Here is a 25,651-nt window from a genome sequence, read left to right as displayed (position 1 = left end):
TATATATATGTGTGTGTGTGTGTGTGTGTGTGTGTGTGTGTGTGTGTGTGTGTACACGAATACCACTTGTGTGCAGACATCCACAGAAGCCAGAAGAAAAACTCAGATGCCCTGGAGCTGGAGATCTTAAGCAGTTGTAAGCGATCTAACATGGGTCCTGTATAAGAGCAGAAAATATTCTTAATTACAGAGCCATTCCTTTAGCCCTGGTTTTTATATATTTTCTTTTCAAACTGTTTATTATTTCTAATTATGTGTTTTTTGTGCGTACTGGTGGGTGTGTGGGTGAGTGGGTGTGTGCGTGTAAGTGCACTTGCCCATAGCAGCCCGAGAATCTCTGGAGCGAGAGTTATCCATAGTTAGGAACAACCTAATACAGCTGCTGGGAATTGAACTTGGGTCCTCTGGAAGAACATGCTCTTTACTGCGGAGTGATCTCTTTATGTCTTTATAAGTGCTCTCTCCATATAGAAATGTCACTGTAGGTAATGACTATTGCTCTTGTCCCTCTCTGGATGTTGTGCTTTCCCATTTTGCTTAACATTTTGTTGGGGAGAATTCATTTTTCCTTGCCCTGTTTGAAGATTTGGGGAGAAAATGCTTGCTATTTTAAAGTGAATTTTGATATTGTTATACAGTAGAGTTTTTGTTTGTTTTGTAGACAGGCTGTGATATTTGTTTGTTTGGTATTTGGGGGAGGGGTGAGATGATCTCTCTATGTAATCCTGGCTGTCTTGGGGCTCACTCTGTAGATGAGGCTGGCCTCAAACTCACAGAAAGCCTTCAGAGTGCTGGGCTTAAAGGCAGGCACCACCACACCATGTCTACATTTATTTGTCAATCGTTAAGTTGGCCTGTATCATGATGGTGGTTGTTACCAAGATCGAATCCCTCATGTATTTTGCATCTGACTCTAGTTCCCCTACCCTACCCCTCTTTCCCCTCTGCTAGCTGCATTTCCTCCACCAAACGGGCCTGCTGCCCCTTCCTGCTGTGTATACATAGACCTAAGTCTAGATTGTCATAGAGGGAAAACACAGGTGACTTTGTCTTTTGTAGAAACACTTCAATGGGTTCCTGCAGTGGTCTTGTGTCCTCAGTTACTGATTCTTCGAGATCACCCAGAGGATCTTTAAGGCATCTTGAAAATGACTTGGAAAAGCAGCCTTGCCTTTACCATGATGTGCTCACAGTTTCCACCCACCCTTGGTTTTTGCTTGGTCATCATTTATTTGTTTGTCTCCGGGCTATTGAGATGGCTAGAGGGTAAAGGTGCTTACTGCCAAGCGTGCAAGCCTGATGAGCTCATCTGAATTTCTGGAACCCACCTGGTGGGACCACAAGCTGTCCTCTGACCTTTGTGCTTGCAGCTTGGCCCAAGTTTCTCTCTGTGTGTGTCTCTGTCTCTCTGTCTGTGTCTGTCTCTCTGTCTGTGTCTGTCTCTCTGTCTCTCTGTCTGTGTCTGTCTCTCTGTCTGTGTCTGTCTCTCTGTCTCTCTGTCTCTCTGTCTCTCTCTCTGTCTCTCTCTCTGTCTCTCTCTCTCACACACACACACACACACAGAGAGAAATGTTTAAGAAGATATTTGTTTCTGTTTTAGGAGAGATTGTTGTACCGTTTTGTTTTCTTCTAATGAACTTCTTGTGACAGTTTCTGTGGGCTTCACAAAATGAGTTAGAAACTTGTCTGTCTTTCTTTTCTGTTTTATGAAATAATTTGTGTAACACATATTTTTTTCACCCAAATGTTTGGATGAACCCTTAGCAGAAGCCTTATGGATACAAAGGTTTCAGTTTTTGTCCCGATGAATCTTACCAAATACAAAAACATTCAGATTTTCTGTCCCATGGGAATTTTATTACATTTTATTTTATCTCCGTTTTCAAACCTAAGTGAAGGTTTTCATAATATTTTGCTCCTCCCACTTTACCACGTCTGGTCCCGTGGTTATATAGTCTTTCATTGTATTTGCTTTGCTTTTGAGTCTGGGTGTCATTCTGTAGCCCAGACAGGCTTCAAACTTGCAGCCGTCCTTCGTGCGCTCCCTGAGTTACAGCCCTCGTCCACCACGCCAGCTTGTGACCTGTCTCTTCACTCTGGTAATTGTTTACTTTGCTTCGCACAGCTTTGCAGCTAGATGCAACACCATCTGCCATTTCTTTTTCTCTTTCCTGCCTTAGTGAGCTCATTTTGAAAAGTGACTGTCTCTGTCTGTATCTTGAGGTGTTATTCCTCTTTGCCTGGAGCAATCTCGGTGTTTTCAGGTCAGAATTTAACTCACTCTGAGTGTCAGCCTTCCATTCTAGTTGGAATCTTCTCCATATAGGTGCTCAGCTTCTCAAACACCACTTGGTGGTGTAGAAGCTTCCATTTCTCCAATTTATGTATTTTGGCAATTTTATTCATAAATATTTGAATTCCAGTCTTGTCTTCTATTTCATTATATCTTTCTCCTCTCTCTCTCTCTCTCTCTCTCTCTCTCTCTCTCTCTCTCTCTCTCTCTCTCACCTTTCCTTTCCTCCCCCATCTTGCTTCTCCTCCCAGTCTCTCTCTCCCCACCCCTGGGTGCCAAGACAGGCTGTTTTCATCACTATGATTCTGTAGTACAATTGAGATTTAAGGCTTGGGATGCCTTCAGCATTGCTCTTGTTTTATCAGGATTGCTATGATTACTATTTGGTGTTCTTTGGGCTTCCATCTCAATGTAGTTCTTTTAGTTTTATGAAAATTACTGCTGAAAGTCTGATGGGGATTGCATTGAACTTGTACAACATAGTGTGGTAACATGACCAGCCTGATTTCTGCCAACTGATCCATGGACATGAGAAGTCTTTCCATCTTCTAGCATTTTCTTAAATGTCTTCTTTTTTCAGTCTTCTATAGTTTTCATGGTAGAACTCTGATAAGCTTGGGGAGGTTGATTCCCAGGTAACTGTGGAAGCCTTTGAAAATGGAATTATACCCTTGACTTCACTTTCACTCCGCTTGTTATCGATGTGTAGCGAAGCTACTGATTGCTCTGAATTCAGATTTTGTACATTGCTACTTTACTGAAAGCCACACTGAGTGTGTGAAAATCAGAGAACCACTTGTGGGAGTTTATTCTCTCCTAACGCCAGGAGTATTCTGCATTAGCTGAGCCAAGCTGCTGGCCCCCAAAGAACGCAGCATACTCATGGCTCATAATCACTTTCTTGTGTTGTCAAATGAGCTGTGCAACGATTTTGTTGAGGCATTTGCTTTCTCTTGGTATTCTCTTACTCTGTGTTGGTATCCAGGTGATACTGGTTCATGGAATGTTCTGGCATCCTTACCTCCCTTTTGGTTATATGTCAAAGTTTAAAGAGCACTGATGTTGGTTCTTCCAAGATCTAGTAGAATTCAACTGTGGATCCAGTGAGTGTTGACTTTACTTTGGTGGAGACCTTTCATTACTGCTTCACTCTCATTACCTGTTATTCATCTCCTTAGGTTGGCTTAAGGGACTATTATTTGCCCACCAATGTGTCCATTCATTTTAGATTTTCAAATTTATTAATATATATATATATATATATATATATATATATATATATATATATGTTTACTTCCATTTTCAGGAGAGATTGTGCCTCAAAGCATAATTCAACCAATGGATCTAATAGATATATAATATTATTATATAATGTAACATAATATTATTACATAATGTAATTTATATACATATATACCATTAGATCTAATATATGTATATATTACATCATATTACATATATATATTATATTATATTGAATTCAGGATCTCTGGAAGAGCAGTCAGTGCTCCACCCCTGCAAGTTTTTTTTTAATCTAGTAAGACTTACTTTGTGACATAAAATGTGATATATTTTGGAGAATTTTCCATGGGTTGATGATAAAAATGTGTATTTATAGCTAGTGAATAGAATATTTGGTTCAGTTTTCCTTTTTGAATTTTGTTGAATTCCTTCTCTGGATGCTTTTACCAACTACTGAGAATATGGTATTGACAACAGCCATTGTTCTTGTACCTGGACCTCCCTGATCTTTCATACTCAGTACTTCTTCATCTATGAAACTAATAGTATCGATATGGGAATAGCTTTTACAGAAAACACTTCTTGCCTTGAGAAACTGAGCTTTTCCCAGATTTTGCAACCAAGCTAATAATACATTTTATTATAATAGATTATAATATACTGCATATATAATCTGCTGTTCTAGTGTGAACTTAGACTGTTTAATTTGACTTTAAGAAAGCAATGAAACCAACATTATATGCCCTGGATTTCCGATGTAATCAGCTTTTACTACCTAAGCTAAGTGCATAGCTTTAATATTAAACTATGTATGGTTCCATGCCCCTGAAAAAAATGGATAATGTATGTGTGTGTGTTGTGGGAATCATTTACTGAAAGCAGCTAACAGGTTAAAAGCAACCTTATATGAGAACTATCCCATAAATGTTGTAAGTGGCATATGGCTATAGGTTGATAACATCTCTATACAGTTTTGAGTGCTATTATGGGTCAGTAAAGTAACTTCTTCCATTGAAAAACTCAGTTAAAGATTTCTGTAGAAAAGAATTACCCATTCCTTTCCCATCCCATGGTTTCTGTGCTGTTAATTGCAGGGCAGAGCTCTTTGTTAGGCAGAGTCACACATCGTACTCACAGCAAACAGGCAACAGTCAGACCTCAGATCAGAGACGACAGAGAGATGAAGGACCCAAGGAGAGAAGTGGTCAACTCAAGACTGGCCTCACTATTGGTCTAAACTACTCCAGGAGCAAGTCTCTTGGTTAATTCCTTACTGCAATGTTGCTGCACTCCAACATTTACTGTATTTACAACTGTTTCCTCGTTTTGAAAAATCGTTCTATTTATTAAGGCGCAGTCACCTTCTTTATGTCTTTTTACAGTTTTCATTTTGAAGTCAGCTTATTTTTCAGATAGGAGCACAGGTGTCCTTGCTTCCTCTTAGACTCTGCTTGTCTGGGAATGCAAAATATTCCTTACTTTGCCTTTTCATCTTTTGATCTTTGACTCTGAGATAAGTGTCTTGGAGACCAGACACAGTTGGATTTTGTTTTTGTTTTTGTTTTGTATTGAGATTTCTCCATTCTGCATATTTTTGGTGATTGCACATTTTTAGGCCGGTGCACTCACCTATGCATGCCTGTGCTTGTGAAGGCCGGAGAGTGACGTCAGGTGTCCTCCCCTAGTGCCTTCTACACTAGTTTTAAGGCAGTCTCTGAGTGGCTATGGACCTCACTGTTCAGGCTAGACCTGCTGGTCAGATTGCCTCAGGGATAGTCCTGCCTCTGCCCCTCCGACTTCTGACGCTGGAGTTGCAGACGACATTTTCTAGGCTCTGGAGATCGACACGAAGGTGTTTGTGCTGGCTGAGCAGACATCTTGCACAACGAGCCATCTCCTCAGCCCCCAGACGGCAGATTTTCTGGAGAGTTAACTTTTATATTTAGAGTTATCTTCGCAAGGTACGTACTGATTTCTTCCCTCTTCATTTTTAAGCTTTGTGGGTCCGCTGAGATAAAAATGTTTGCCCCCTTTTCGAATTTCTGTTTGTCTCTCTATTTTTATTATTATTGTTATTGTTATTATTATTATTATTATTTTCTTTATTTACATTTCAAATGCTATTTGTCTCTCTATTTTCTAGTGATTTTTTTAATTCCCCAAGCTCTCATGATGCTGTGGATCTCCATCTTCTGTGTGTAGCATTCCTTCTTTAGTGTCTTCTCTCACGATGAATTGTTTTACTTCAAGCTTATCATGAGAAGATTTTCTTTCTCTTCTGATTTTAAAAGATAAATCTACTGGGTATAGTCATCTTGGTCAGCACTGGCTAACTTTCATTCTTTCCTTTCTTTCTTTCTTTCTTTCTTTCTTTCTTTCTTTCTTTCTTTCTTTCTTTCTTTTTCTTTCTTTCTTTCTTCCTCCCTCCCTCCCTCCCTCCCTCTCTCCCTCCCTCCCTCCTTCCCTCCTTTCTTTCTTTCTTTCTTTCTTTCTTTCTTTCTTTCTTTCTTTCTTTCTTTCTTTCTTTCTTTCTTTCTTTGAGTTTCTGTAAACTTTGCATAATTTTTTTATTTATTTTTTTACATTCCAGATTTTATTCCAACCCCCCCCCCCGACTGTTCCACATTCCATACCTCCTTCCCACCCCGTCTCCATGAAGATTTCTCCACCCCCCAGCCCCCACCTCACCTGACCTCTAAACTCCCTGAGGCCTCCGGTCTCTTGAGGGCTAGGTGTGTCATCCCTGACTGAACCCAGACCAGGCAGTCCTCTGCTGTATGTGTGTTGGGGGCTTCATATCAGCTGGTGTATGCTGCCTGGTTGGTGGTCCAGTGTTTGAGAGATCTCGGGGGTCCAGATTAATTGAGACTGCTGGTTCTCCTACAGGATCACCCTTCTCCTCAGCATCTTTCAGCCTTCCAGCTACTTCTGTTCATTAGTTGAGTACAAATATCTGCATCTGACTCTTTCAGCTGCTTGTTGGGTCTTCCAGAAGGCAGGCATGCTAGGTCCCTTTTGTGAGCCCTCCATAGTCTCAGTAATAGTGTCAGGCCTTAGGGCTTCCCCTTGAGCTGGGTCCCACGCTGGACCTTCTTTTCCTCAGGCTCTTCCATTCCTGCAGTTCTTTCAGACAGGAACAATTCTGGGTCAGAGGTGTGACTGTGGGATGGCAACCCCCTCCCTCACTTGAGGTCCTGTCTTCCTGCTGGAGGTGGGCTCTGTAAGTTCCCTCTCCCTACTGTTTTCATCTTCTGTGTGTAGTATCCTTAGTGTCTTCTCTCATGATAAACTGTTTTAGTTCAAGCTTATCGTGAAAAGGTCTTCTTTCTCCTCTGGGTTTAAAGAATAAATCTACTGGGCACAGTCATCTTCATCAGAAATGGCTGATTTTCAAGGTTTGAAATAGATCAGTCTTTGGTTCTCATCTCTTCTGCAAAGAAGTCTCTTGAGAGTCTGGGTGTGCCTTTGTACCTAACTCGGAGCTGCCGTCATGTCAGTATTTTTCTTTTGTTCGGCCCCTTCCATATTAGAGCCATCTGATGACCTGGAGAGGCACTAAAGTGTACGTGCTTAGACTGAGTCTTGGTTCCTTCTTTTAAGCTAAAAGTTCATATGATTGGCCTCTTCATCATGTCCCCAAATTCCTGAAAGTTGTGGTCATGATTGCTGTGGGACTTTTGTTGTTGTTGTTGTTTGTTTGTTTTTCCTTTTTTATTTTTGCTGTGCTTGGTCCAGATGCTTGGTTGCTTTGTCTGATGTCTGACCTTGGCCTTTCCAAGGTTCCTGTTGGGCTCTGCCTCCCCAGGATCACCATTTCAATTGCTTTTTGCTCCCATCTGCTTCATGAATTCATTCCTTTCCTTCATCCTTTGATTTCTTACTTGGCCCTCTAAGAGTGGGGATAATTTTTAAAACTGTACCATTGAATTCTTTGTCATTTCACACATTTTGGTATTTTTAGATTTGGCCACATCTGCTTTTACACAGTTCTTGGATTGCTACGTTTTCCTGACTCTTCTCATGGTGGAGTCAACTGGAGGAAACTTCTTAACCCCATCTTATGCTAGAAGCTCTTTTGTTTATTTTGTTTTGTTCTACATAGCCCCGAATATACTGGAACTTACTCTGTAGACCAGGCTGGCCTCAAACTCACAGAGATCCGCTTGCCTCTGCCTGCCAGTTCTGGCATCAAAAGCATATGCCACCATGCCTGGGAAATAATGTACTATTTTCGTAACTATTTTCTAGGATAAGAAGCCTGACAAAGAGGGGCATACCATGCTGAAACGGAAAATTAGCCCTGTTGGAGAAGGAGAAGCCATGGATCCACCTAAGAAAAGTTATACTCTGGACGTGGTGTCACATACCTCTCTTGAAGCTTCTGCTGAGGCAAAGGGAGACGGTAAATACATCATTGTTGGGTGGACAGATGCTGACGTGTTTACAAGTTGAAGAAAACACAGGCGAAATGATGAAAGCGTTAGGAGTTGCTGCAGGGAGAGCAACAGGTTCAAACCAGCTCCATGCAGTGAGTGTAGGACAGGATCTAAGAGGAGGCCGACCTCTTTCGCCTGGCTGGGCTTCTCCTTCACCTATCCTCTCCTTTCTGCTGCGTTAGAATGTCATGTGGATTCCTGTCTTCTGTGTCATCAACCCTGCACGGACACTGGAATTCCCTTCTCAGCAGCTGCTGCTGTACACTAGACATCTACCTTTATTCACAAGAGCTTTCTGAGGTTTTTTTATTTTGGGGTGTGTGTGTGTGTGTGTGTGTGTGTGTGTGTGTGTGTGTGTGTGTGTGTGTGTGTGTGTGTGTGTGTGTGTGTGTGTGTGTGTGTGTGTGTGTGTGTGTGTGTGTGTGTGTGTGTGTTTGTGTGTGTTGTATTTTATCTGCATGTGTATCTATGCACCACTTGTGAACCTGTTGCTCACAGAAGCCAGAAGAAGCCATGGGATTCCCTGGGACTGGAGCTGATGATGATTGTGACCTACCTTGTGAGTGTGGGGACTCGAACCCATGTTCTCTGGGAGGGTAGACAGTATTCTTAACCACAGAGCCATCTCTTCGGTCACAACTGCCTGGGATGTCTATTCTATGTAATCTGCTTCTATTTCCTCCTCATTGGTGAAGCCTTGTCACTTGATTCCCTCCTCTTTATTTTCTTCTCTTGCTTGATCATGTTCTAGTTTCTAAATCAGACCATTGAAGTCTTTCATGCTCGTTCACTCCTGCCATAACTTAGTTTCCACCGAGCAAAAAAGTAAGTGTTGTCTTGCTCCATCTCCTTTCCATCTGTACCCACTTCCTATCAGCCACTCTCACCCCACAGCCACAGTAAAGATAGCAGTAGGTATAGCTGGCCACATTCATGCTGCAAAAAGCCAACCAACCAACCAAACAAACAAACCCATCCTGTGTTCCCAAGCATGTAAGACGCAACCCGACTTTTGTCCATGGTTCATCAGGCTCTGCATCACCTGTTCCCATCGACTGACAATTATCTGGGTTCCAGTGGTCACCTTCATACTCTGTACCTATTGTTAACTACACAAATCCTTATCTATTGTTAACTACACAAATCCTATCTTCCCTTCCCTCCTCCCTATTTTCTTCACATCTACACAGGCTCCCTCTGTCTCCTCCTCTGTTTTGATCAGAGGACACCTCCCAAAAGGGAATACCAAGCTGGTGGCCCTGTGAGCACCATCTGCTGCTTGCCCTCACATGTCAGTTGACTTCTTTGCCAACAGGAGAACACCACTGTGTGGTTCCTCTCTGATGTTTCCACATCATAATTCCACAGGGACAGGAGCAGTTCCTGTGACCCACGTTTTATGTGGATCCCAGCACCTGGCAGATGCTGGGTGCAACAGAACATGCGCAAATGACACAAAAATGTTAAACAGAGAGGGAAAAGAATTTACCTTGGAACAAAAGTGAAAGATTAGTAGAGTCTCCTATAGATTCTTATTGTTAGTGAAGGTGTGCTCCTTATATTTTGATAGCTTGCGACACTGTCAGCTTTAGCCTTGTAAAGTATGCCAAAATGACACTAAGCTATCTATGTTGTTTCTTCTCCGTCCTGTTCAACTAATTTGTGCATCTGGTCATGAAGCCACAAGGTAGGAGGTGTAGGTTTTGGATGCTGTGTCCTGGTGTCACTTTGTCATAGTTGAGATTTCTCTCTTGTGCACTCTCTTCCTCTGAAATCATTTTCCACTTTGAAGAGCAAAAAAAGGTGCCCACGTGGAGCCTCAGAGCTCAGCCGTATCACAGCTCAGCCATGTCACAGCTCAGCCGTGTCACAGCTCAGCCGTGTCACAGCTCAGCCGTGTCACAACTCAGCTGTGTCACAGCTCAGCTGGCTGCTTTGCTTTCCAGGTGCCCAGGTGGGGATGGTGGAGTCTGATCCGAAAGTCTACACACAGAACTGTGCTCCCAAACAGCTTATGCCTGTGGCAGGAGAAGCCATTCTCCCCATGCAACAAGATTCGCAGCCTGAAGACTCTCTTCATCACAAGGAGGGTGGCCACGACACAGTTGTGGGGGGAAGTGTTAGCAGTGACTCCTCTGAAGGCACTGCCAAGGCTCCAGCAATGTCTTCATCAGAAGCTCAGCCCTATGTGTCCTCACTGAGACCCAATTTGTCCAATTACGAAATAAAATGTGCCCTGATGACAGAAATCCGACGCTTTGGACGACGTAAGTAATCAAACTGGTTAGGGACAAAAGCAAGGCTCTGTTGTATGATTAGAATAACCTGAAACTGCCTCCAGAGAGAGGGCCTTTGCAACAAGCAAGGTTTTCTATATAATTTAGCACAATCACTGTTTACTCGAACTAAAACATCTCAGCAGACCCCATCTTTCATCTATAATGTTACTGGGTTATTGTTCATAAGAATCATATTAGTATCTGCATAGGCATTTAGAACACATACCCACCCACTGACATCCTTGGCCAGAAAGTCTGTTACCGAGCAACACACAGATTCACCCACATCCACTTCTATTTTGTTTGTAAGAAATACTCAAGTATTCGCTTATTCTCTTCAGAATACGGAAGGCTTTTCAAGATCCTTGAAGAAGTGCAAGGACCTCTGGAAGTCAGGATACAGTTTGTTGAGTTCTCCATCAAGGAGGCAGCAAGGTGGGTGCCGAGGGGGGCTGCACATCTTCAAGCTGTTGGGTCACTACAGTGGTTGAGTGAGGAGGGGTGGGGCACACCTGCCTTGAGTCTCTCAGTCCCTGGCCCTCACCTTATAGTGAAGGCTGGGGACATAGGTACTCAGGTTGACGTTACCTGTGTTTCACACTTCCTTCCAGGCCCACTCAACGCTCCTTTGTCACTGTAATACTGAGCAAGACACTGACCCTTAGCAGACACAGTTCATATTAGCTAGAGTACCTGGTGTACCTGGGGCACACTTACTATTCCCGCAGATGTGGTGAACCTATTCTTTGCATCACACTGTACTTCCTATAGCACAAGTTCTTTGGGCATCTTTTTTTTTTTAAAACATGATGTGTATGTTTATTTTCAGGTTTAAAAGACGCCATTTAATACAGTATCTCGAGAAGATACTGGAAAAATTAAAGTCTGAAAGGTCTTTGAACAATGATGAGTGATCTACACCCAAGAGTGTGATCCTGCTATTACAGTGCTCAGCAAGATTCAGCAAATAGTTTAGAGTGATTACAATGTAGTAGGAGGATACTGAGACCTCGCATGTGTTAGGTAAAATAATTACCCCTGAGAAAACTGTCTTAAACTTTTCAATAAATGGCTGGCTTTTAGCCTATGTGTTTTGTTTGAAAATACAACTTCTTACTGTTTTCTTGATTTTTTTCCCCTGTGCTGGCTGTTGTTATTATCTCCTAAGGTAAAAATCATTACTGAAGAAAGCAACAGTGTACTCACATACATAAAATAAATAAATCTTAAAAAAAAAACCATGAGGGGCAGTGGTGGCACACACCTTTAATCCCAGCACTTGGGAGGCAGAGGCAGGCAGATATCTGAGTTTGAGGCCAGCCTGGTCTACAGAGTGAGTTCCAGGACAACCAAGGCTATACAGAGAAACCCTGTCTCAAAATACCAAAAAAATAAAACAAACAAACAAACAAAAACATGGCAAGCCTGTATTTTGCAACAGGTCACAAGTGTCATCCCTGGTATTTAGAACTGTCGTCTTTCTAAAGCATTGCCTTGTTTATTTTTATTTTGTGTTGTTGAAGTCAGTCTCGCTGTGGCTAGCCCGGAACTCGCTGTGTGGAACTCACAGAGATCTGCATACCTCTCCTGAGTATTGGGATTGAAATTGTGTGCTGCTGCCACACCCAGTATACCCACCATTTTTTATTCCCCTTGTCCAGAGATAGCCCTTCAACAGGTCATGGTGCTTGGCTTAGTGAGCTGTCTCAAGTGTTTTTACTTAACCATCTGGGCTGTGCCAGTCCATGTCCTGAGTGAATTAGGCTGCTGCAAATGTCCATCACCTCTAATGACAAAGCACAAGAGTACTAAGAGGGACACCACACCTTTCACATTGTCCTCCTTAGCCTATGTAGTGCATCCCAGTATCATTTGATAACCAAGTCCTCTACTGCAGAAATTAAAGAATCTTCCCGCATATGGTTGTTGGTTGAAAACGATGCAGTCTCCATCCTGCCACGCCAACTTCCACTTGGAAGTTCCTCTTGCATGCCCACTGATTAATTTTAGGATCTCCTTGCAAAGGTGATCTAGTAGTGTCTAAACCTGTCATGATATGAAACATGAGTTTGATGTTATATCCTTAGGAGTAGCATGTGGAGTTGCATCCTACTGCTCCAAATCACAGACAGTGCTCCAAAGTAGAAACCCAGGCAACTCTCCATATTTTGTTGCTTTAAGCTGTTGGGTGAGAATAGTTTGTTATGCAGCCGTGAAGAAACTAATATAGGTGCTGCCTACATGTTTTTAGTGATTAAAGTTACACATGATTTTTTTTAGCTTATTTGTTTTCTTGTTTTCCTTATCAACTGGACACAGGGAACTATTCCTGAAGCCACAGATGCTAGACAAGAAAAGCGTCTTTATTTTTCTGGGCCCTACTCCAAACTAGAAGATTCTTACTCAACACTTGTAGCACCCTACCCTGAAGTAAAGTCTGTTTCTAGTATGTCACACATAACTTCTTGCTATGGCCCCCCTCTAACATTATTTTTTTAAAGCCAAGATGAAGATATTTTTCTCATCTTATAAACTCAATCTTGACATGCCTTAGATTATGAGATCACCGAAGTGCCATTCACTTCAAGAGCCCTAGTTTTGTTCAGAAATGATTTTTCATGTTCTGCCTAGCAAGCGTGCTGCCAGGGTACCTGGATTGGCCTCCATTTCCTATTCAGTGACAACAGTGCCACGAGTGCAAAGGAATGATGCAATGTGTTGGTAATCAAGATCCCTAAGGACTACCTTAGAATATAAGCCTGAGAAATGGCACTAGGAGACGAAGACATGGCTGTGCAAACATGAACGTCTGAGTTCAGAGCTCCAGAACCAACACAAAAAGCCAGGCATGGTGGCTTCACACCAATAATCCCAGTGCTACAGCGGTGGAAGTAGGACTACCCTGGGGGTTTTCTGGCTAGGTAGTCCTGCTGAACAGCCAGCTCCAAGTTCACTGAGAGATGCGGTCTCAAAAGATAAAGTGGAAAGTAATTGAGGAAGACACACATATATGAACATGTACATACACACTTCACACACATAAGTGATGTTACATTGGCTTTTCAAGCTTATCCTTTTGATAGTCAGGTGCTCAGGAGCACATGGATTGTAAAACCAAGGAAACCTCATATATAATCACATTGGTTCTTGGAATAATCATCCGATTACAATTTTCACCATTGCTATCATTCCCTGAGATGCATAATGTGAGGATCAACAACCTGCATTTTTAATTGCCAGTGATGCCACAAATCATCACAGTCCCTCAATGAACCGAGTGTCATTTTTACTTTGCTATTACTATAGATATGTATTACTAGTGGCTTCAGTTTGTCCTTTCATACTACAATAGACCTTTCTCCATTGGTCAGAGAATCGCTGTATACTTGGCGTTGGCTTAATAAGTCTATTCTAATGATGACTTTCTGAATTTTAGGCTACTAATAACTGAAGGGTGAGTTTGGGAACACTCAGAGATGTAGGTAAAGCTCAATTGATCATATGAACTCTCCTCTGACCCAGTGAGGGTTACTTCAGGGATGGTATCAGATAATCTCAGAATTCTAATGACATACTATGATAACTTTGCTTCTGTCTTACTGCACTTGTAGGGGTGTTCAGATTCAATATTATTTCTGAGTTTATCTGTCACAGTTTTGTAATAGATTAGCAAGTGGGTTGCCCCTGTCTTCTTACAGTTTTAGAGACTTAAGTCCTAGGTCAGGAGCTCACATCTGTGTCATAGCATGTCAAAAGGCAGCATGTGGCTAATAGGATTGAACAATGTCCAACCCCCATCTATTTTATTTTACTTCACTGTATGGAGGCAGACTCTCATGCTGTGGCCCTGACTGGCCTGGTACTCATTATGTGAACCAGGCTAGCCTTGAACTCACAAAGATCTTCCTCCTAAGTGCTAGGACTAAAGGTGTGTGCCACCCCACCCAGCCAACCTCACTTTTCAAACAAACCTGTTCTGGTGATTACAAAATTACTCTAACAATGACAATCTATCCACGAAGGGAGATTCCTCATAATATAATCATGTCTTAGAAGCACTAAATCTCTGGTCTAGAGACATTGCTCAGTTGTACAAGGCCCCTCAGCTCTATCTTCAGTACGACAAAAAAAAAAAAAAGTTGTCAAGTCCTACCCCTCACCTCTGTTGCATTAGGAAGTGAAACTTAAGGGAAATATCCAAACTCTAGCATGTTCTTGGCATGTGTTGGAGTCATCCAGTCTGCTGAGTCTTGGCTTTGGGGGCTCATGACTGGGGGATACCATGGCAGACCATCTTTTTGAGTATTGTGTTTATTAAGAGAATTATCAATTACATGGACATACAGACAACTGGTGGCAGAGCCAGTGCCTGAGCAAGGATCAGCCCCAATACCACATTGGTAGGCAGACAGCAAGGTGGGAACTCTAATGAGGCCTACAAGGGAGAGTAGGGGGGTCCCCTTTTTAGAGGTCTCAGAAGAGACAGGGAGGGTCCTCAGTATGAACCTACAGACAAGCTGTCCCTGATTCCTTGACACCTAGAATATTCATATATCTTAATTCTATTTCTCTGAAGAAACCAGAATAATCCACCAACCTTTATAGTTCACCATTACACCTGAGGCTGATCACTGGTTCATTTGGCAAAGGTTGGGGCAACAATAAACAGTGTGGCTTGCATGGTTCTTCCTCAGGAGCCAAGGCATGGCAGCTTCTGGCAAACAGAACAGTAGAGAGGTGCCTGGGCTCTCCGTAGGAAATCATTTACAAAGTCGTGTCCTCGGGGCCTACTGAGGTGGCCAAAGAGTTCTGTGCAGTCAGTTAATTCACTGTAACATTGCAGTCTCATTTCGGCTTCAGATGTCTTTCTATGAGGAGGCCAAGACCTGAGATTTGTTCTTAATTTAGAATAAATCACCTTTGGGCAGTATTTCAGGCCACTCTCTGAAACAAAACCACTTGAAGTATAAGCCTCTATCAATATGTTTAGTCTTGTTCAACATCATGTTCCTTCTACTTTCATACACCACCCTTAAATATCTATGCCTGCACGGACCTTCTGGAGTCCCGCCTAAATATAAAGAGGGAAGTCCTGGAGCTTATATGGTAAAATGCTGAAACTCCTCATGGGGGCTGATGAAAGATCAGGGGAGTACCCTTCCATTTCTGACGAGGATCACCAGAGCGCGGCAAGAGCTCTCATTCCTGTGAGGCAGATACAGGTTCAAGGTGACCTCCTTGGACAAGAGTCAAAGCTGCATTTGTGCCCATGAGACACTAGAATACTTAGGATGCCCCATACAGGGCCAAGAAGCAGGAGTGGGTGGGTAGGGGAGCAGGGCGGAGGGAGGGTATAGGGGACTTTCGGGATAGCATTTGAAATGTAAATGAAGAAAATATCTAATAAAATAATTTTTTTAAAAAAAGAGACTGAGCTTCCACAGAGTTTGGGTATGTGTGTTCCACTCCAATATTTGAAAAGTGCCTCTCAACCTTCCTAATGCTGTGACCCTTTAATACAGTTCTTCATGTGGTAGTGCCCCAACCATAAAACTGTTTCCATGGCTCCTTCATAACTGTAATTTTGCTACTGTTATGAATCATCATGTAAATATTTTTAGAGATAGAGGACTGTCAAAGATTTCATGATCCACAGGTTGAGAACCACTGGTTTGAAGGATTTTGTTTATAGACCAGCTTTTTAAAAAAAATTATTTTGAATTAATTTTTATAATTCCATTTTTAAAGATTTATTTATTTATTTTATGTATACAAGTACATTGTAACCATTTTCAGACACACCAGAAAAGGGAATCAGATCCCATTACTGATGGTTGTGAGCCACCATGTGGTTCTGGGAATTGAATTCAGGACCTTTAGAAGAGTAGTCTTAACCTCTGAGCCATCTCTCCAGCCCCCCTGTAATCCCCCTTTTAAAAAGATAAGTTCTCACAGTGTATCCTCGGCTGTCCTGGAATTTACTCTGTAGAGCAGTGTTGTGGGAAATATTTAAAAACTCAGCACCAACCCATGCTATACCCAGCTACTCTCTGCCCACGGTCTCTCCACCTCTAGGCTAGCCCCATTCCAGGGTCTTCTCTGCTCCAGTTCACTTCACTTGCCTCAGAGCCGCTTGTACCTTCTCATCCATCCACCCACTGCAGCTAGTTGTCACACAACCCCTTAACCCAGTAAATCAAAACTCTAGAAACTTATAATTAGTCAGATTGATATATCAATAAATTCTCAATTCACAAGATGCCCACACAATAATTTCAGAGCCAACTGATAATGATACAAGCTGCCCACCTATATTAGATAAGTTATTCCAATTATTCTATACTTTTATGATATTCATGGCTACCTGTGGCTATTTAAAGCCACACAGAACCTGGATCATCTTCCTCTCCCTCCATCTTCCTTCCTTCTCCTTCTCACCCTCTCCCTGTCTCTGTCTCTGAAACTCTTAGCTCCACCTCCCTTTTCCCTGTCCAACCACAGGCTTCTTGTTGTATTAATATTTAAAGTAACTGTACAGGGAAAATTCTGCTACAGAGTAGGCTAGCCTTGAGCTCAGAGATCTACCTGCCTCTACCTCCCGAATCCTGGGATTAAAGGCATGTGCCATCATACCCACCCTTAAATGTATTATTCTTGATTGTCCAGCACAATTATATTTATTTATGATATACAATGCAACTGTACATATTTTCCAATTTGGAAAATATTAAGTGAAGGTATCTATGATTTTACATTCTTGAGGGGGTATGGTAAAAACATTTAAAATTTACTCTCAAAGATGGACATAGTTATCCATGACTGTAACATCAGCACTCAGAATTTAAGCAGGAGGATCTCCTGTTTGAGCCAGTCTGTGCTGTATACTTAGATTCTGTCTCCAAAACACAAAAACAAAAACTATACTCACAGCAATTTTCAAGTGTATATAGCATTGTCATTACAATGCCTTATCACTAGGTTACATATTAGAACTCCTGCGTATATTCCTCCTAGCTAACCACCTTGGTATGGTGTGACTAGCGTCCATCTGCTAAGTCCTCCCCTTGGTCCTTACAACCACCATTCTCTTCTTTCTGCTTCTATGAGTTCAACGCTAGTGTGTAGTTAGAATCCACCTGGAAGCTAGTTCATGCAATACTTGTTATCGTTTACCACAACAGCCTTTATGTTCTACCATATTGTGGCAAATGACAGAATTTCCTTTTCTTTCTTTTTGTTGTTTCAGAATTTCTTTCTTCCTTTTTTTTTTAAAGCAGCCTCTCACTCTATAGCTGGCCTTGGACTTGCAATGACCCTTTCGCTTCTTGTTCCTGACTGTTGAGATTACATCACCCTGCCAAATTTCCTTGTTTTAAAAATCACAATCAAGTTCCATTGCACACGTGTACATGTTTTCTGTATCCCATTCATCTGCTGATAGGCACCTGAACTGATTGTGTATCTTGGTTATTGTAAATAATGCCACAGTGATGTGAATTTCAATTCTTGCCAAGACAGACACAGTAGTTGGATTGCAGGATGGTAAGCTAGCTCCGTCGGTGTGTTTTTCTTTGTTGGTTTCTTTTGTTCCGTTTTCCTGAGAGCTCTCCATCCTCAGCACTTTGACTACTTGTACCCCGACCACTGTCCACTGCAGAAAGAGGCTTCTCTGGCCAAGGTTGAAAGCAGCACATGTCTATGGGTATAAATAGAAATGTCTCTAGGAGGTTGTTTGACAATGTCACCAGTTAGCAAAACAACTACAGTAGCCCCCTACATTGCCTATGATCCCCCTACTATGGCTAAGTTTAGAGTGGTAGTCATAAATTCCTCCCTCTGTGTTTTTCCTCATAGTCTTCATTTCTTTGTTAATAGTCTCTTCTTGTCCATATATCATTTCTCCGATTTTATTTATTTTGTGTCTCTAATTCATTGAGCACCATCATGACAGTTATTTGTATTGTCCCACAAACAACTCATATCTGCCTTATTTTCCCCCTTTAAGTTCTTATTTTAGAGGTTGCATTTATTGCTTTGGACTTGGAATATAACTCAGTTACTGCGTTTACCTTCTATGTGGCAGGTCTCAGGTTTGTCTCACAGGGAGAGGGAGAGAGAGAGAAGAAAGAAAAAAGTAAAAGCAAAGAAAGAGTTGGCAGGGAGATACAATAGTGAGCTAGCCAGACATAGAGAGACAGAGAGATAGAGAGATTTTAGAGACTTACAGATGGAGGGAGGGAGACAGAAGAGAAAAGAGGCTGAACAAGACCTTAAGAGCATCATATTTACTGTTTCAGCATCTGGAATAATAGCCACCTCTCCAGGACTTTGTAGTCTGGTGTTATTCAGGGAACAGTTTACCTGTTCATTCTGGGTAGTTTCTGGACATCTCTCAAGCCTTTTCTGCAACCTTTCTTGGTTTGTGAGGGACAACACTTTTGCTGCATTCTACCACGGGGTTCCCTCCCACTCCCTGTGTCTGCCTGTGATGCTACAGTTGCCAAAATGCTGCACTAATCCATGGTCCTGGACTGCCACCTAGTGTTCCTGGGCACTCTGGTACCTGTATTTTGTTCCTTGACTAGAACATTATTCTCATCCACATGCTAAGATTTAGTCAGGGGAGAAACTAGTCCCTTGGGCAGCCGCCCTCCTTAAGGCTAAAGATTAAAATCTAGATTTATATTGCATCATCTCCCAGATGGGAATTGAATTTCTCCCAATTGTATTGTATTGTTCCCTTGGGGTGGGAAAGGGATTGGAAGGCAGGTCTCTGATGAGAGAGAGAGAGTTCCATGAACTGCATTATTAATCTTACTTATAGCTGTTTTACATTTGCTTGGGGTGCAGGAACCTAACTGGTTTCTATACACTTCAGAATAATTGTTTCTTCTGTTGTTCTTAATTTGGCAATTCTGGCTGAGGCCTCCTTAGGACCACCCCCTTCTTTTTTTCTTCCGTTTTTTTGCTCTTTTGGTTTTTGAGACGAGGTCTAATGTAGCTCAGACTGCCCTCATGCACAGTATGTAGCCAAGGATGGCTATGAATTAAACACTCTTTCTGCCTCTACCTCCCAAGTGCTAGGATTACAGGCATGTACCACCATACCCTGTTCCTATTCCGTATTCCTAACAATATAACTTAACTCCATCCATTCTGTTTAGCAGAGTAAATATAACACCAGCAAGCCTGTGTTGGTGGAATGTGGAGACTCTTTTGATGTAGGAGTGTGGTAGTTAAACATAATAATTGCTACTATTTACTTATTAGGAGTACCTACTAGGAATTATTGTTTTGAACCATCAGATTAAATTCTCAGAATCATTCTATGAGATAGAGCCTATTTTTAACACTTCTATCAGGGGGTGCATATGCCACTGCATACATGCAGAGAGAACACTTGTGGAAGCCGGCTCTCTCTTTACCATGTGAATCCCGAGGACATGGCAGCAAACATGCATCTTTGGCCATGGGACAATCTCACTGATCTTAAAGTCTGATAAGAAAAAAAAAAAAATTAAAGCTCTAGTCAAGGACTTCTCATGATGAAACAGTCTCTAAGAAACAGACTTTCTAGCTGTAGGGTCTGGTTTCTTTGACACTATTCTAGTCTGAGTCTTTTGATACCAGGATCACAGTTTATTCACATTGTCCTCGATGATGCCCATGTCCCCCAGGGTACTGATGTTCAATCCAGACAGTGACTACATGCTTTTCTTGAAAGAGGAGTCACCAGTTGCGCCTGCCAAGCTGTCCACTTTTGGCTGTGTGATAGGAACGTGTGACAGGTGGAAGCCCTGATCCGCAATGTGATTGGATATAAGGAGGTGATTAAGTTTAGATGAGGATTTGGTATTTTTTCCGTTTCCAAGAGCATTCGTTGTTCCCTCTCTCTATCATGTAAGGACACAGATGGCTAACAGCAAGCCTGGAACAGGCCCTCACCCGAACTTTATCATGCTGATGTCCTGTCATCCAGAATGGGGAGAAATACACTTATTATAAGTTTATTTTTCTCAACCCATCCAATCTATGCTATACTGTTGTGGTGTTTCAAGCTAATACATTCTGATTATTGAATACTATTACAGTGGGATTTTTTTGCCTGCCTAATTAAGGTACCAAATCAGTTGGCTCAAAGGCTAGGGAGATGAGGTGGGTGGACCTGCCTTTCTCAGGGGAGTCTCTTTTCCTACCTAGAAACAGAAGAGGTCATACACAGTGTCAAGGCTCCTGTTCCCCAATTTAACTAAAAATAAAGGCTAGAGCCTGTAATTGATCAGTGGAAGGGAAAGGCATGGCTGGAAGTTTTAGAGAAGAAGAAAGAGGAAGGAAAGGAGACAAGACGGAGGACAGAGGGAGAAGAAGATGGAGGAAGAAGAGGTGGAAGATAGAACAGACCCATGTGGCCTGGAGGAGCTGCAAGTAGCTAGGGATTTCATAGCTGGGCAATAAAGTTGTGTAGAATAGCTGCCCTATTTGGGCAAACAGCTTGTAAATATATTAACTGAGTTGTGTGTTCTTTGCATGGGCATATTGGGATTGGAGATTTACTGATATAAATCTGGCTGGTATAAATATAAGTCTCTAATGTTTTCCTTTTGTGGGGCTAGAGGGAGCTGAGTGAGATGAAAATGGTGGTTGACATTCTGTAGACGAGCCAAGGGAACCAGGGCCAGACAGCCACTTGTAGCTAGCCTTGGGGGATGGGTGAGACCTCCAATGTCAGCCGACACCTAAACAGAGAGATCATTGGATTCTTTTAAAATTACACGCTACATAAAGACTTTTCCAGATCCTTAATATTACCAATACCCATAATCTAATAATATTTTTGTGAAGGCCTTCACATATGCACTGTGGGACATGCCCCTTCCCCTAAATACGTGTTTATTTTTATACATTATTACACTTATTTAGTGTCTGTGGTGTGTGTGTGTGTGTGTGTGTGTGTGTGTGTGTGTGTGTGTGTGTGTGTGTGTGTAAGGGCACAAACCATGGCACACACATGGAGATCAGAGGACATTTGATTTCCTCTTTCCACTATGGAGGCCCCAGGCTCAATGGCAAGTGTCTTTCCCTCTAAGCTATCTCAACAGCCCCCAAATATTTTTTAAAAGAAAGTACAAATGGCTTTTACTTCCCAAACATGAAAATAAAGATTAAAGTAAACTCTGGAAAGATAGTAATCAGTGACTGCACCCAGCTACGGACTCTACATGCTTCAGGACTGAAGTTCCTGGGAAGATACACCTCCTGACACAACTGTGGCATTGCTCTGAAAGTGACCAGCTGCTTCTGATTGGATCTGAGCCTGCTCCACGAAAAGGAGTGCATGCCTGGCACCATCAAACTGCTCAAAATCCTATGGCTAGAGAGGTCATGGATCCCATGATGGAATCTCCTACTGATGCTTTGTTGAGCAGACATAGTGTCAAATTCCAAGTCTCAGTCTTGGTCAGAGAAGTCTTTTGGCAGCTGTGACTGCTGAGGAGGACCTAAAGTTAAAAAGGGGAAAGATACAGCTGGGCAGTGGTGGCGCACACCTTCAATCCTAATACTTGGGAGGCAGAGGCAGGAGGGTGTCTGAGTTCAAGGCCAGCCTGGTCTACAGAGTGAGTTCCAGGACAGCCAGGGCTACATAGAGAAAACCTGTCTCAAAACAAAAACAAAAACAAAAAAAGAAAAAAGAAAAAAAAGGAAAAAAGAAAGGGAAAAATAGACGTAGACATGGTGACAGGAAATTGACAGACACAATGGCAGCAGGGGAGAAGGGAGTGAGCAAGTGTGGAAAGTGGATGAGGGAGGCTTAGTCACTTGACCACAGTGCACTCTATACATGTAGCATATGGTCCTAAAAAATAAAAGTAATTTTAAATCTCTTAGACATACAGGCATTGCATGCATATGTGGTGCACATGTGTAGGCAAAACACTCATACACACAAAATACCAAATAAATAAAGTTTTAAAAATATTTAAAGCTCTATACAAACCCTTTGTCAAACAAAATCTGAACTTCTTGTCATGTAACTACACATTCAACAAACAGAGGTTCTAAAATAGCAGGCCTTTTATTTGTACCTTTACAAATTGGGGCCCAGAGCACCAAACAAACTAATGTTGAACTATGGAAAATCAATTGTCCAAATTATAAAGTTCAACAACTAGGATGCTCTTCTCAAACAAGGTCATGTCGGAATCCCTAAAGCCCCTTTCAGTGACCATCAGCATGTATTCGTAGGCAACTGACAGCCAAGGATCAGAGGAGCAGGAATGTCGCCCTGCAGCTCAGAATTCTCCAGTGTGTGACACTGATTAGTCATTGGTTTACTTCCTCAGCTTTCCTAGTGTGAGGTTCCTGGAGGACACCTATAGCCTTTGGAGTTCATTGCTTCAATGATAGCTGAAGAGAGGGGCACATGGGGGTTTCTCTTTAGAGTTAGCCCAACTTCTGCCAGTGTAGTTACAATTATTTTCAGTTATTTTAGGTTTTTTGCTTTTATTTTTTATTTTTTAAATACAGTTTTGGGAGCTGGATCAATATTTCAGCAGTTAAGAGCACTGGGTCCTTGTGCAGACAGCACAGGTCTGTGCAGACTCACACAGTTGCTCACAACCTTCTGTAGAGCCCAGTAGATCTGATGCCATCTTCTGGCCTTTGAGGGCACTGCATGCACACGGTACATTGAAACACAGGTAGGCCAACACCCACACATATGAAAGTAAATTAAATAATTTATAAATGTTTAAATAAAATAAATAAATGTATAAATATAATCTTCATAGGTCATATGATGTTGACACTCTATAGTACAAAACAGATACAAAACTTCCAAGGGGTTTATTCTTATTCAATAATGTAAAAAGGGTTCTGGGACAAATAATTTTGAGAGTTGCTGGTATAACACAATAGAAGGAGGGTATTATAGCCAAAACTTTGAATAGCATTCTTAGGCATTTTGAGTGACTTCGTTTTCATATGTAGCATCATCTTCCAGGAAAAATCAAGTATACATGCATTTGAGTATAAATATTGTTGGTACTTCTTGGGAAAAATTTGAACACTATGAACATTCTATATTCTCAAATGTAATTTGTAGTAAATTGGCGTACCAAATGTTCTCATAATTCTACTATTGAGCTGTCATTTTTAACACACGCTCCCCAACCACACCAGCAATTTTAGATTTCTGAAGGAATAAAAAGATCAAGTCTGGAGTAACACAAAGCTGGCAGGATCATGGAATACACGTTGGAAGTGGATCAGAAATGAAAGCGGGGCTATAAAGTTTACCTCCCTTTGGCTGAGCTCTTGAAAATGCAGGGGACCAACTTACACTCTTCTGCCTTTGGGCTCATTTACTGTTTCTTCCCCTTTGGTCCTTGATTAAAATTTCCAGTTCTTATACAGTAAGCCATGTCCTTTGTCCTCTTAAAAAAAGAAAGGGTTCCGTTTCCACCCACCTCTATTCTGATTTGGCCACACCAAGGACTTGGAGGATATAGATAATTCTTTTATCATCCAGTTTACCTTGCCTATTTGTCCATAAATGGATGGTTATTCCAGCTACACCTGCACTCCTACTTGTACTTTTGTTGCTTTGGCGATCAACACAACCCTGAGTGTCTCCCACACTGCAGGGATGGGAGGCATGCTTGCTTCTCCTCAGCAGTTACCATAAGGAATGTTTGCGCTTCACCTGGAAGGGACAACAGTACACTGCCACTTGCTATATATACAGTGGTCATATAAACTCTCCAGGCTTGGATCTTAAATGAATCTTAATAGGCCCTGATCCTATACCACACAGGACACCATTCTGTCATACTGATGACATGATTCTAACCGAGGAAGATGTAGAAAGTAACCAGACAAAGTGGCAAGACATTTGCAAGGCAAAATGTGGGAAATCAATCCTCCATGAAATCAGGACCTTATATGGGAGTGAACATTTTAATGATTAAGTGCTCCGAGACCTACTCAAATAATGCTTGCAAGGTCGAGAGTAAACTGATACAGCCCAGTGACAACTGCTAGCAATAGGTGGGAGGGGCCCAAGAGAAGATGGGATAGTAGAAACTGCTGACAATATGAACATGCTATTCTCTACTACTTTGTGTCTGATTTTCAGGATTTTAACTTACTGCAGTCTGCTCCTCTTTGTGGTATTAGGAATTGAGCCCAGGACCTCATGCATGTGGAACAAACACTGGGCTACTGAGCCCTCTTCTTACTTTTTAATTTGGAGACAGGATCTCATTGATTTGCCCAGGTAGACCATGAACTTTCAGTTCTTTTGCTTCTTCCCTCCAAGTAGCTGGAATTATAGGTCTGAGCCATCACGCCTGGCCACCCACGCTTCTTATATTATGCTTCTATTACTACAAAACAAATGATCCCAACTCAGCATCCTTAAGAACATAAATGTGTTGTTAAGCAGTTCTATAGGTCAGATATCAGAGCAAGATCAAATATTTCTTCTGCCTAAAGTCTCATAAAATCAGTGTTAAGCTAATTATTAACCATGGCATTGACTAACTATATATTCAGTATTCTGCTTGATTTAGGGTGTCAACTTGTTTGGCTTACAGAACACTTAGAATAGCCAAACACTAACTATTCTCAGTGCTTCAACAAGCAGAGAGTCCACCCCTTTCCTTGCTGAAATGGAAATCCAAGTAGTTTGATATTTTATTTGGGTATTGTTTTGATACAAGGTCTCAGTATGTAGTCCTGGCTCATCAGGAAGCAATTATGTAGACAAAGCCAGCCTAGAACCGACTGAGGTTCACTTCCTCATATCTTCCAAATTCTGTTGATATTGTATTTGAATATTCAAGATCCTCCAGGTGTGTCTACAGGGGTATTTCTGCATGCACACGCACACACACACACACACACACACACACACACAGAGAGACAGAGACAGAGACAGAGACAGAGACAGAGAGAGACAGACAGACAGACAGAGACAGAGACAGAGACAGAGACAGAGACAGAGAGACAGACAGACAGAGAGAGAGAGAGAGAGAGAGAGANAGAGAGAGAGAGAGAGAGAGAGAGAGAGAGAGAGAGAGAGAGAGAGAGAGAGAGAGAAGGAAAATAGCAGAAAGGTGACCTACTTGTCTTCTGGAGCTAGGACAACCTTCTTTACCTGCCATTAGAAGTCAGAACTTCAAGTTTTCTGAGCACATAGCCACACTTGTTCTAGTCAGACTCTGTTTCTCTTGATCCTGGCCTAAGAGGTATCAAATCCACTTCCATGCTTCTCAAACCCTCAGACTTAGGATGACCCATGCTCCCTGGATCTATGATCTCCATCTTGCAGATAGCCCATTGTGAGACTTTTCAACATCCACACATAAGAGAGTCAATGCCCTTTCTCAGAAGTTCTCACC

The 25,651-nt window shown here is 41.9% G+C and overlaps 1 protein-coding gene across 1 annotated transcript in view; it reads left to right on the top strand.

Annotated features, from left to right (window-relative positions):
• LOC110313364 (integrator complex subunit 6-like) overlaps positions 1–11,164 on the top strand; it is a 26,312-nt gene extending 15,148 nt beyond the window's left edge. Inside the window, exons 2-5 of the mRNA XM_021187462.2 lie at positions 7,784–7,937; positions 9,918–10,238; positions 10,592–10,685; positions 11,080–11,164. Coding sequence (XP_021043121.1) covers positions 7,814–7,937; positions 9,918–10,238; positions 10,592–10,685; positions 11,080–11,164 — 624 coding nt within the window. The 5' untranslated portion in view covers positions 7,784–7,813. The remainder of the gene's footprint in view (positions 1–7,783; positions 7,938–9,917; positions 10,239–10,591; positions 10,686–11,079) is intronic.
• The last annotated feature ends 14,487 nt before the right edge of the window (positions 11,165–25,651 follow it).

This window comes from Mus pahari, chromosome X (genome assembly GCF_900095145.1).
Source record: "Mus pahari chromosome X, PAHARI_EIJ_v1.1, whole genome shotgun sequence".
In the NCBI taxonomy this organism is placed as follows: Eukaryota; Metazoa; Chordata; class Mammalia; order Rodentia; family Muridae; genus Mus; species Mus pahari.
Note: the sequence above shows the minus strand (reverse complement) of the source record. Positions and strands in the feature narration are given on the sequence as shown.